This window comes from Elephantulus edwardii, unplaced genomic scaffold (assembly GCF_000299155.1).
Source record: "Elephantulus edwardii isolate Elephantulus edwardi_28Jun2011 unplaced genomic scaffold, EleEdw1.0 scaffold00050, whole genome shotgun sequence".
Taxonomy (NCBI): Eukaryota; Metazoa; Chordata; class Mammalia; order Macroscelidea; family Macroscelididae; genus Elephantulus; species Elephantulus edwardii.
This window is the reverse complement of record NW_006399800.1, coordinates 4,116,799-4,130,111: the sequence shown is the minus strand read 5'-3', so window position 1 is coordinate 4,130,111 and position 13,313 is coordinate 4,116,799. Positions and strand designations below refer to the sequence as shown.

General features: G+C 41.6%; 1 protein-coding gene across 1 annotated transcript in view; it reads left to right on the top strand.

Moving 5' to 3' along the window:
* Positions 1–13,313, top strand: part of ANKDD1A (ankyrin repeat and death domain containing 1A) — a 52,988-nt gene that overhangs the window by 22,461 nt on the left and 17,214 nt on the right. Inside the window, 2 exon segments of the mRNA XM_006886664.1 lie at positions 10,845–10,943; positions 11,469–11,567. Coding sequence (XP_006886726.1) covers positions 10,845–10,943; positions 11,469–11,567 — 198 coding nt within the window.

The window sequence follows — 13,313 nt, the reverse complement described above, 5'->3', positions numbered from 1 at the left end:
CAATTGGCCCAGTGGTGAGAATCTTTGTTTTGTTTATATTGTACCTCAGCCCTTAGTGAAGGCCGCAGTCCTTGACCTTCTGCTGCAAGTGCTTCAAGTCCTCCTTAATTTTAACCAGTAAAGTTATATCATCTGCATAACCAGATTGCTAATGAGTCTTCCTACAGTCCTGATGTCACATTTCTCCTCATAGAGCCCAGCCTCCTGGATAATCTGTTCTGCATATAGGTTGAAAAGATATGGAGATAGGACACATCCCTGGTGTATATTCTTCCCAATTTTGAAACATGCAATGTTTCTGTGCTCTGTTCTGATAAACTGCTCTGGTGGCCTAGTGGCAAGAAACTACTCTGTAATCCTGAAGGCATGTGGTTCAAGGCTGCGAGCTGCTCTGTGGAAGAAGGATGGACTATTTCCTCCCATGTGATTAACTGCCTCTGAAAACCTGCTGGAGGGTCAGCTAAGGGTCAATTCTGACTCTGTGATATCCAACAACAATGGAGCTATGAGAGTTGGCAAATCCCAAGATCTGCAGGCCAGATGGCAGGCTGCTGGCTCACATTCCCAGAAATAGGGGCCAAATGACAATGTGTAAGATGTAGGATCTGGAGAGAAGAGAGAGAATAAATGAACATCCATTAATTTTGCTGGAACATCAGTATATACTGAATGCAAGCCACACTCCTGAACGGAACTCCTGTGACACCAGATCACAAATGGGGGATAATTATATGATACAGATAATCATGACCTCATCAAGATGATACATAATGTTCACATCTCAGAGACAAGGGTGCACATTTACTTTTCTGTTGCTGGTTTCCACTTTGGTTGGCAGCTTCAGAGGGGACTTTAGCATTTTCTATCTCTGACAGACTTCCTTCTTACACAAGTTCCAGCTTTCACAAATTTTATGTATGCATTTTGTCACAATTTAAAAAATTATTTGAAAGGTTACATATGCATGTTTTGCTTTGTGTTTCCAGATTAGAAGTGTTTTTATTCTGAATTTCATTTGAGTAACATTTTCAGGGCTCAAGGTACAAGCATTCTACTGGGACTCTATAGATATGTAAATTCTATTGACTCTGTGGCCTACTAAAAAGCATATAGACCTGCCAGAGCTAACCAGAGTCAAGTCCAGGTGCTGTAAAGGGAGGGAGGCTTGAGAGATGGACAGAGTGCATAGTTCTGTTTGGAACATTGAGGCCTCACCAAAGTGCAGGTGTGGGCATCCTTGTAGTTGGAAGGGAAAGGGCTTCAGCCAAGGTCAAGGCCCCCTACCATCAGCTCTCCTGCCTCTGAACCCCTGCACTGCCCCAGGCCCAGGGCCCTGCCTCATGTAGCTTCAAAGGGTAGGGCATGGATATTTATAATCAGAAGGAAGAAGAAAGCCCTGAACTCTCTCAACATTCCAGCTGGTCGGTGGCACATGTCAGCCCCCCCCACAGTTCATCCACTTCTTTTGTGTCTCTTTGAACATAGAGGCTTCATGCTGTGGTCACATTCCCCATAGCCTGAATCCTTGATCAGAACAGCAAGCTGCCCAGAATGGCAATGCAATAGCTGTGCATGTATCACAAAGAAGGCAGAGAAGGGCATCACATAGAGCCGTTGAAGAGAGATTTATTGTCATTATTATTTGAAATTTTATTAAGGTAAAAGATAAATAACAAACATTTGCTATTTTAAGCAATTTTTTGCTTGTGTAACTCAGTGACATTAAGTGGACTCACCATATCTGTAAATGATGCTTTTCGTCTCTCACTGAAATACAGAATCCCTTAAGAAATGGCTCCCTATATACTTTTTTTAATTTTAAAAAAACCTATATAAAACTGTTTATGTATTTGTATGTGTTACAAATATATCTGTGTATAGAGCAGGGGTTGAAGAGGGCAAAGTTATGTAAACTTCTTATTCATAACTAAATACCTTATGAGAAAGAGTCACTGGACTTGAAGACTTAAGACCACAGTCTCAGGGGGCATCTAAGTCAGTGGCATAATACTGTCCACAAAGACAATATCCTACATCCTATTTTGATGAGTAGCAAATAGGATCTTAGAAGCTTGTAGGTGAACAGTCAATCTAAGATGCAACAATTGGTCTCTCCCTGTCTGCAGCAAAGAATGAAGTACATCAAAGACAGAAGGGAACTGTTAGTCCAGTGGACTAAATGGACCATGTGAACAACAGCCTTTGACAAGAAGAATTAGGTGGTGCCCACCTACAACAGCCAATCTCTCTGATTGGGATCATGGTGCAAGTTTCTGGACAGAGGAGGGAAAAAATACAGAGCAAAATTTCTTACTTGTCTGATAGAGACCAATGGAACCGCAAAGACTGTGGCCTGTAGACATCCTTCAAATCTATAACTGAACTCACCCTTTAGGGATTCACCTTTCAGCCAAACAATTAAAACTCAAACTTATCGACTAGTTAGAACTGACTCATAGCTGATCTTCCACTGGGCTTCCAAGGCTGTGAATGGCATAGGAGGAGATTTCCCATCTTTACCTCTCAGAGCTGTTGGTAGATTTGAACCACCAGAGGATTGTGGCCTTTGGATCACAACTTCCTAGGAACACCACCACCAGTGCTCCTAGCCAAACAGTAGATGAACCTATAAAGTCAATGGTGATACTTGTGAGGTAATACTTGTAACCCTCTGAACAATCAGCCATATGAGGCCCAGAGAGTAGCATTTGCCCAAAAATAAAGCTCAGAAGGCAGGAAAGGGAAGAAAAAAGGGTGAATGGAAACAGGAAATCCAGGGAGGAAGTAGAAAGGATGCTGTGGAATGAAGGGGAGTGTAGCTGCTATGAAACAAAATGTGTATGAATTATTGAATGGAAAACTATTAGTTTCTCTGTAAGCTTTCATTCAAACTACAATAGCTTTTTTTAAGAACACATTCTTTAAAATACTTCTTATTACAAAAATATGTATCATAGTGACATTTGTCAGAAATCTCCACAATAAGGTGAGATTTTTTTTTCTTTAATGTTTATTTATTAAGTTATAATGTTCTGGAGCTCTGGTGGCCTAGTGGTAAGGAGCTGTGCTGCCAATCCAAAGATTCATGGTTTGAATCCATCATCTGCTCTGGAATAGAAAGAAGGGCACTCTTTTCCCATGCAATTTACTGCCTCTGAAAACCTACTGGAAGGTAAACTATGAGTCAGCTCCAACTCAAGGGCACACACCACCTACACCAACCTAACATTCTGATGATCATAGAGAGAATTTAAATGTTTCTTCTTTGCTGTGGTTACAGCTATTTTATGATATATTTATAGATTTATATCATATCACAGTGTAAGCAAGATTCTGTTGAAAATGATCCAAACCTGACTAGAATAGCACATCAACAGAAAACTGCCAGATGTGCCTGCTAGGTAGAGAAAAGGCCAGGAAGAATACCTATGTGAGTTTCATTGACTATGCAAAGGCATTTGACTCTGTGGATCACAACAAACTGTGGCTAACTCTGAAAAGAATAGGAATCCCTGAACATTTGATTGTGCGTATGCAAAACCTACACTTGGACCATGAGGCAGTTGTCAGAACAGAGCAAGGAAATACTTCATGGTTCACTATTTCTATACCTTTTCAATTTATATACAGAACAGATCACTCAGGAGACTGCGCTCTGTGAAGAGGATTGTGGCATCAGGATTGGAGGAAGACTCATCAACAACCTACATCATGCAGGTCACATAACCTTTCTTGCCGAAACTGAGGAGAACTGAGGCATTTGCTGCAGAAGGTCAAGGTCTGCAGCCTTCAATATGGATTGAAGTTCAACATCAAGGAAACAAAGATTCTCACCACTAGACTGATTAACAGCATCATGATAGATGGTGAAGAGATTGAGATTGTTAACAACTTCAGCTTGCTTGGCTCCACATTCAAAACTCTTGGTACCAGCATCCAGGAAATCAAAAGATGAATTGCATTGGGAAAATCAGCTGTCAGGGACCTCTCCAGAATACTAAAGTGCAATGACATCAGTCTAGAGACTAAGGTGAGCCTTATACAGGCCATTGTTTTTGCAATCACTTACTATGCATCAGAAAGCCAGACAATGACTAAAATTGATAGAAAAGAATTGATGCCTTTGAGTTGTGGTGCTGGAGAAGAGTATTGAATATACCATGGACTGTTAAAACAAACAAGTTTGTCCTAGAGATGGTGTTAATAGGCTGCTCCTTAGAGACATGGATTTTGAAGCTCTGTCTGAAATACTCTGGGCATGTTGCAAGGAGGGACTAGTTGTTGGAGAGGAACTTAACGCTTGGAACGGTGGAGGGTCAGTACAAGAGAGGGAGACCCTCGATGAAATGGATTGACTCAGTGACTGGGGTAATGGTGGTAGGTGTGTCAGAGACAATGAATTGGGCTCAAGAGTCTATACCTGAATATGAATGTCTTGATTCCTTCCTTGGGAAGTTACTGAGATAGGCAAATGTGAAGGAGAAAAGAACTTGAAATTAAGAGTCAGACAGACATGGATTCAAATTCTGGATGGTACAAATGGTTAGTTAACTCAATAGACTGCTAGGCTCCAGATGGTTGGAGGTTTGAGTCTACATAGTGGTGCCTGAGAAAAAAGGCCTGATGGTCTACTTCTGACAAATTAGCCAGTGAAACCTTGTGGAACCCAGTTCTATTCAGATGCATGTGGGTTGAATCAACTCAACAGCAACTGGTACTGGTAATTAACTGGCTGGGAGATGTTAGACAATTATCTATTTATAATTCCCTTGTCTATGCATCTGAAAGTTTGACAGTAGATTATGATGACAGAACAATGATTGATGCCTTTGAGTTGTGGTGTTGGAGGAGAATATTGAATTTCTGCGGACTGCCAAAAGAACAAACAAGTCTGTCTTAGAGAAAGGTGTAACCAAGTGTTCCTTAGAATCAAGGATGGTGAAGCTTCATTCACATATTTTGAGAATGTTGTTAGGAAAATGTTGTCCTTGGAAAAAGGTCTCATGCTTGGAAAGGCAGAGAAGACCCTCTTCGAAGAGGATTGACATAGTGACTGTAACAAAGGGCTTAAGTATAGTAGAGATGATGAAGATGGCACAGGATAGGGTAGGGTTAAGATCCAGAGTTATTATGAATCATAGTCAACTCAACAGCACCTAACAACAACAAATGTCCTTATTAGGACATTACCCAGCCCTGAAAGCCTAGAATGAGGAAGAAGATTTTGGATAACGTATTTTTCTTTATAAAAAAGTATTTTTTTTTATTTGAGGGGAAGTTTATGAAACATATTATTTTTTCATTCAATCATTCATGTATCTTTTGTTTTATTATAACATTATAATATTTGCTTAATTATAGTTGATACAACTAATGAAGTATAATATCTGATGAACTCCTTATTAAATAATACCTTTTCTTTATGAAACTTAAGTATTTTTATTCTTTTTTTTTAGGTATTTTTATTCTTTTTCCATCTTTTCCTATCTCTGCTAGCCATCCAAGAATGATCTCTCTGTATGCAACCATTTCTTTAGCTTTTATAATAGTAGTATCGTAACATAATTATCCTTTTGTGACTGACTTATGTCACTCAGCATTATGTCTTCTAAATCCATTCATGTTATGCAATGTTTTACAAGGTTTTTTTATCATTTTTTAGTGATGCCTAATGTTCCATTGTTTTCAGCAATGCATGATACTCCATTAAGTGAATGTACAATAATTTCTTTAGCCATTCATCTATTGATGGGTACTTGGATTGTTTCCAATGCTATGCTATTGTAAACAATGTGGCAATAAATATAGGTGTGCCTATATCAAGTGGCATTTCCTTCTTGAACACTGCAGTCTTCAACCATCTCAACATTAAGAAAACAAAAATTCTCACCACTGAACCTTTAGGTGGCATCATAATAGATGGAGAAATGATTAAAACTATCAATGACTTCATCTAACTTGGATCTGCAAACAATAGACTTGGAGATCAGGAGTCAGGGACTTCTTCAAATTACTGAGAAACAATGTTATTTGAGGACCAAGGTGTACTTGAGTCAGACCATAGTCTTTTCAATGACTTGCTATATATCTGTGAGCTGGGCATTGAATTAGGATGCTAGAAGAAGAATTGATATCTTTGCACTGTGGTGCTGGAGAAGAGTACTCCCAGTACATGGACTGACAAAAGAACAAACAGAATATGTCTTGGAGAGGGTACAGCCAGAGTGCTTCTTGGGGGCAAAGATGGTGAAGCTTCATCTCACATTCGTTTAGCATGTTGGTAGGAAAGGCTATTCCTTGGAGAAAGACATCATACTTGGAAAGGTGGGGGGATGGTGAAAGAGAGGAAGAGCCTCAACCATATGAATTGACACAGTGACTACAGCAATGATGGTCTTGGATGGCACAGGATAGGACAGATCTGTTGTTCATAGGGTTGCTATGTGTCATATTCAACTAAACAGCACCTAACAATAACATATCAGTTTGTGTCACACTTATTTATTTGGAATATGTATATAGTGTTAGGATTGCTGAATAAAATAATATTTCTATTTCCAACTCTTTAAGGAAGTGCCAAACTGCTTTCAATAGTGATTGCCCCATTTTATATTCCCACCAACTATGTATGAGAGTTCCAGTCACTACATACTCTTGCCAGAATTTCCAGCTTCTTTTTTTCCTTGTTTTCTACAGGCAGTTGCTTTGGGTCTCGGCAGAGGGACATAGGGAGTTTCAAAACAAAGTTTGGCCAGGGTAATAGGGTCAGTACCTCATGCCTGATATTGCTAAAATATGTTGTATAGGTTGCTGACAAGAATATCAATAGTGAATCTACTATGGAAAACTATTTGGTGGTTCCTCAAAAAATTAAATACAGAATTAACCACATGATTTAACAGCACCACTCCTAGGTTCATTTGTTGATGTTGTGTGTCATGAAGTTGAGTACAATTCATAGTGACACCCCAGCAAGTTTTCAGAAGCAGTAAATTGCATGGAAGATTACCCAACCTTCTTCCGTAGAGCAGCTGGTGAATTTCAACTGGATGCCTTTGGGATTGCAACCTGCAAAAGCTGGAATCTATATCAGGTAAAATCTATCAAAGAAGGAAAATGCCACTCATAGAGCATGATGGAGAAGTGGTAAGGCTGTCAAAGGTGGAAAACCCTGTTAAAGATAGAAAACATGAGACCTGGAAAAACCAGGCAGCCCTATTGAATTCTGGCTATCATGAGTCTCATTGCTCATCTATTTCTCATTTATCAACATAGTGCTAAAGATTAGGTCATTAGGTGAAATCAACAGTATACAAAAATAGCAGATGACTACACCAGATTACAAAATAGAGCATCTGTGTTTCATTAACTATGTGAAGGCATTTGACTATGTGGATCACAACAAATTGTGGCCAACATTGAGAAGAATGGGAATCCCAGAACACTTGATTGTGCTCTTGAAAAACCTATATTTGGGCCAAGAAGTAGTCATCAGAACAGAGCAAGGAAACTCTGCATAGTTCAAAATCAAGAAAGGAGTGTGTTAGGGATGTGTCCTGTCTCCATACCTTTTCAATCTATATGCAAAACAGATCATTTGAGAGGTTGGATTTTATGAGGAGTGTGTCATTAGGATTGGAGGAAGACTCATCAAAAACTTACGTTATGCAGATGACACAACCATGCTTGCCAAAACTGAGGAGGACCTGAAATGTTTGCTGCAGAAGGTCAAGGACTATATGTAGTCTTATATGGACTGAAACTCAACATCAAGAAGACAAAGATTCTCACCACTGGGCCAATTGACAGCATCATGATACATGGAGAAGAGACTGAGATCATTAACAGTTTCAGCTTGCTCAGATCTGCAATCAACACTCTTGGCACCAGCAGCGAAGAAAGCAAAAGAAGAATTAATTGCTCTTGGGAAAGCTGCTGTCAGAGACCTCTCCAAAGTGCCAAAAAGCAATGATGCCTGTCTAGAAACTAAGGTATGTCTGCTTTAGGCTATGTTCTTTGCAATTACTTGCTATGCATCGGAGATCTGGATAAGACCAAAGAGGACAGAAGAATTGGTATCTGAGTTGTGGAGCTGGAGAAGAGTGTTGAACATACCATGGACTGCCAAGAGAACAAACAGGTTTATCCTGGGGAGGATGACACTAAGCTGCTCCTTGGAGTCAAGGATTTTGAAGCTCTGTCTGACATACTTTGAGCATGTGACTGGGAAGGACCAGTCCCTAGAGATGGATTGACACGGTAACTGGGGTCAGGAGGTTGGGTATGTCCAAGACAATGAGACTAGCTCAGGATAGGGCAGGGTTTAGAGTTACTGTACAGAAACAGCAGAAGTATATGGCCTTAATGAATAGGAATTCATTTTCTCACAGTTAGGAGGGTAATAACCTGAATTCAGGGAGCCAGTTGTAAGAGATGGTCCTTTCAACATTTGTGTATCCTGTGTTCTTTGGAAATCTCCATGTGTCTTAGTGTCGATCAGTCTTCCTCTGAGTCTCAGAGATTCTTGGCACAGAGACCCTGGGTCCAAAGGATGTGCTCCACTTCCAGTTCTTCTTTCTTGGTGTTAGTGAGTCCCTCTCCTCTCTGCTCCCTTCTCTCTCTCTTAATCTCTTATAAAATTTAAAAAAAATGTGCCTCAAAGGGTGTGAGTTGAGTCACACTATCTTCTAAGCCTGTGACTCATCCCATCCAGATTATGCCTCATTAACATATCAAAAACCTCATTACCATCAAGTTGGAACTGACTCATTGATGACCCTCCAGTAGGTTTTTGGGGGCTGTAAATCACCTATCTTTCTCCTGAGTAAATGCTGGTAGATTCAAACTGACAAGCACTACCTTTGGGCTAGCCACAAATTCCCTATGGAGAAGGCCTCAGAGCTCCCTGATTAATATATGCTGTGGTTGTTATGTGCCTGACTCATAACTGACTATCGACAGGGTTTCCAGAGGCTGGAAATCTCATGGGAGGGGATTGCCCATCTTTTTCCATCAGAGCAGTTGGTGGATTTGAACCAGTGCCTTTGGGTTGGCAGCTCAGCTCTTCACTACTAGGCCTCATTAACATGTAGAGATTAAGATTTACAGCACATCACAAAAGGAAGATAATTCACTGAATGGAGGACAATCACAATAAGGGAGTCATGGCCTACCCAAGTTGAAATCTATTTTGAGGGGACACAATTCAATCCATGACTCCCCACCAGGTATCCTTTGTGGTAAGTTCCCTAAAAGAATGATGCCCAACAAGCTGCCTCAGTAGAGTCACTGTAATATGCACATTGTGTCCTTTGTCCTGCCCAGAGGAACCATTTCTCTTACTGTGTCATTGTTACTTTTAGGATTTCTAAATGGAAATTCTAAAGTCCTCACCTGCAGGAACTTTTGGCCCTCACAGAAGGTACATGTCAAGCTCTCCACATGGCCCCCTGAGTTGTTGCTGTTATGTGTTGTCGAGTCAGTTGTGACTCAGAATGACTCTCTATGTACAATAGCCCTGAAACCTGCTCTATCCTAAGTCAATACACACCTACCCCTATGACCCCAGTCCCTAAGTCAATCCATCTCATCAAGAGTCTTCCTCTCTTGCATTGTCCCTCCACTCTTCCAAGCGTGACGTCCCTCTCCAAGGACTGGTCCCTCCTTGCAACATGCCCCAAGTATGTCAGATCAGCCTCAGAATCCTTGCCTTCTAGGAGCAGCCTGGTTTCACCCTCTCCAGGATAAACATGTTTGTTTTCCTGGCAGTCCATGGTATATTCAATACTCTTCTTCAACACCACAACTCAAAGGCATCAATTCTCCTTCTATCATCCCTAGTCTTTGTCCAGCTTTCTGACTCACAGCAAGTAATTGCGAACACTATGCTATTTACTCATCAAACTAAAATCCTTATTGTACATTTTCCTTTGGGTTCTTTTTCTATTTGGTGTTTGAAAACTTTGCCTTTTCTTTTTAAACTGTGGTTTTTAGGATTATTATCCACATCTGTTGCCTATGTTTTCTTGTGTCTTTGGAGAAGAGGGCTTAACTTGCCATCTGACCCGGAAGTCCCCTGAACTAAATCAGTTGAGAGTTTGCCATGTATGTGTCCCAGGCCCTGCTCTCAGCACCTGGGGGGGGAGACTTTGAGAACAAAATAGGCAGAAATCCTTGCCTTTGTGGAATTCAGTTCTGGTAAAGGAAGTCAGGCAGTAAACAGGAAGCACAACATACAAGTGGATTATAGAATATGTTATCAGGTAATAAGCTATAGGGGAAAAAAGAGCAACAGCAAGATAAGGGGCCAGCAGTACAGGAGTGAAGTGTGAAAGTGTCTATTTTACATTGTGTGGTTAGGGTAAGCTTCAATAAGCTAAAGTCTTGAGCAAAGAGATGAACTTTGAACACATTATACTAGTGAAGTGAGAGAAGTGAAGGAGAGCTGAATAACAGACTGAGCACAGGGAAGTTACTAAAGTCACACCATAGAGAAGATAGAACTTGCCAGAAGATAGAACTTAAGACAGGAGCCAGGGGGATAAGTGCATGGAACACAGCTTTTAATTTTGTTTCTGTTTTTTAAATGAAGGGCCAGTCTTGATGTTCAAAGAAAGAAAAGCCAGGACTTGGCCCTTACCAATGCTACTGGCAGAGATTTCTGGCATGGTTCTCAGGGGCAGGGGTGTTGGCTCAGAGTACAGGGTGAGTGCCCATCACAGACTACTAGTGCTGTGACCCTGGATGTGCTACCTCCTGCTCCAGGCCTCGGCTGCCCAGCCTGTAAAATATCTAGTTGGGCCACAGGACCTGTTCATGTCTATGATTCCACCTTCTGCCTGTAGGAGGGGAACACAGCCCTTCACCTGGCTGCCAGTAGGGGCCACATATCTGTGCTGCAGAGACTGGTGGACCTCGGACTGGATCTGGAGGAGCAGAATGCGGTGAGTCACCACCAGCCTGGCCTCCCTTGCAGACCTGAGCTATGGCCCTGGGGCTTTCAGAGATAAGAGATCATTCCTTACTCCCCACTTTTGGGAACTCACAACCCACAGGGTGGTCTGATTTTCCCTTGGTAGAAGCCCCAAAGCCAGGACATGGGAGACAAGCTTCTGAACTGGCAACCACCAAGAAAGACAAATGACAACCCAAGGTTCCAGGCACTCAGGGCACATTACCAAGAAGACACGTGGTGTGAGCTTATAGAAAGGATGTCATCATGGCCAGAATGTGCAGGGATGGCTTCTTGGAGCAGGACGGAGTAGGTGGGGAGCAGGGTGAAGTGGGTCGAAGGATGAGGAGAACAGAGCAGAGGTGTGGAAGGAAAGTGTCAGGGCGGGGATCAAGGTCATTGTCTTCCATGACTAAAAACTCAAACACCAGACACCATGGTGTTCGAGGTGACCTCTCTCCTCAGGCTTTGGCCTCAACCTCCCTACAGGCCTCACACGTCTCCCTGTGTGTTCCAGGAGGGTCTGACAGCCCTGCACTCAGCTGCTGAAGGGACCCACCCTGACTGCGTGCAGATCCTCCTCAGGGCTGGAAGCTGTGTGAACGCCCTCACCCAGGTAGCCTTGATGGCCGTCATCTGTCCTTGGTCAGTGAGCCTTACCTGTGTCAGAAACTGCCACAGCGATTCCAGAATGATGAGTGAATAGATGCTTCAAGGAAGCAAGCCCAGGCTCAGGCCCAGCCTTCTCCACTGCTGAGCTTTGTGACCTTGGGCAAGTTACTTGCCCTCTCTGAACCTTATTTCCAGATTTAAAATGAGAATATGTGCTTACAATGATTTATACATTGTTGTGAGGATTAAATACCTAGCCCAGTGCTGAGGACAGAAAGTGAACTGTTAGTTAAAATGTCTTTTTGTTTGTTTTTTGTGTACCTTAGAGTTGGAACCAACCCATAGCTGACCCTCTGGCAATTAATTTTCAGAGGCAATTAATCGCACGGGAGGAGATTGCCCATCCTTCTCCCATGGAGCAGCTGATGGCCTTCATGATTGAAGTGTAGCTTCTTCCCTCTACACCACCAGAGATCCCTGTATAATATCTTACCTTTTAAAAATTTTTTTAAATTCTGATTTTAGTGAAAGTTTATAGAAAGATGAGTTTTCATTCTTTCAGTGATACACTTTTTCCTCCCTCCCCAATTAGCTTTGTAATACATGTTTTGTTTCAGGTTGTTGACTGTCACACATCTAATATCTAATTATCTTTTCCTTTCAGATAGTCCTTCCAGTGGAGTGTTCATTTCCATTCATTCTTTTCCTGCTGTCCCTCACCCTACCGTGTCCATCCTGTTTTTATAACAGTGGTTTTATGCAGCATTTGTCCTTATGTGACTGAGACCTTTTACAGCATAATGTCTTCCAGATTCATCCCTAAAGTTACTCAGAAAATAACTAGGAACAATTCTAGAAGCCCATGAATAGACTTCCAAGCATAATGAAAAGCTTACAGTCAGGAGAGGATAGATGAATGGGATCTTCTAAACATCAAATCCTTGTGCACAGCTAAAAACTTCTCTGACAGGGTCAAAAGGAAACCCACAGACTGGGAAAGAAATGGTTGGTAATAATATCTTGTTGTTGGCACTGGATTATTCACAAATCCCCTTCCCACCTAGAACAGAACAAACAACTCACTGCTGTCCAGTTACTTCCAAATTAAAATGACTGTCCATCCATCCAGGGTCTGAGGCTGTAAATCTTTGTGAAAGAAAGCTGCCGTCTTTCTTCCTCAGAGTGGCTTGTGGATTCAAACCGCCATCCTTTCAGTTAGCAGCCCAACAAGTTATGCATTATGCTTTGAAGATTGCTTCCTTCATACCTATACCCTCATAAAAGTGTCCCCCACTTTATAGATGAGGAAATGGAAGCGTAGGAGATTTCATTGAATTTCTCAGGGTCACAGAAATGGTAGGGGAAAAGCTGTTTCCTTGATTCTGGGACTCAAGGCCTGGAATGTTTGCCCTCAGAGGGGTGTGTGTGTGGTCTTTGACATGTCAACCCATCTGAGCCTATGACACTGGGATGACCCCTTTTCTCTCTCTTTTTTAAATTTTTATTAAATTTTATTAATTTTAATGAACATTTACAGAGATTTTGGGTTTCCATTTATTCATTGTTGCACTATTTTCTCTACCCTCCCCCTCAGTTTGTTCCTCTTTTTTTTCCCCCCTTGAAAGTCTGTTTTAATTGTCCAATTGCCACAGTGCTTATCAAAGCCAGTTCTGATTAATCTCCTTTGTCAGTGTGTCCTTTGCCATTCCCTATCACTCCTCCCTGAGAGAGACTTCACTTTGATTCATAA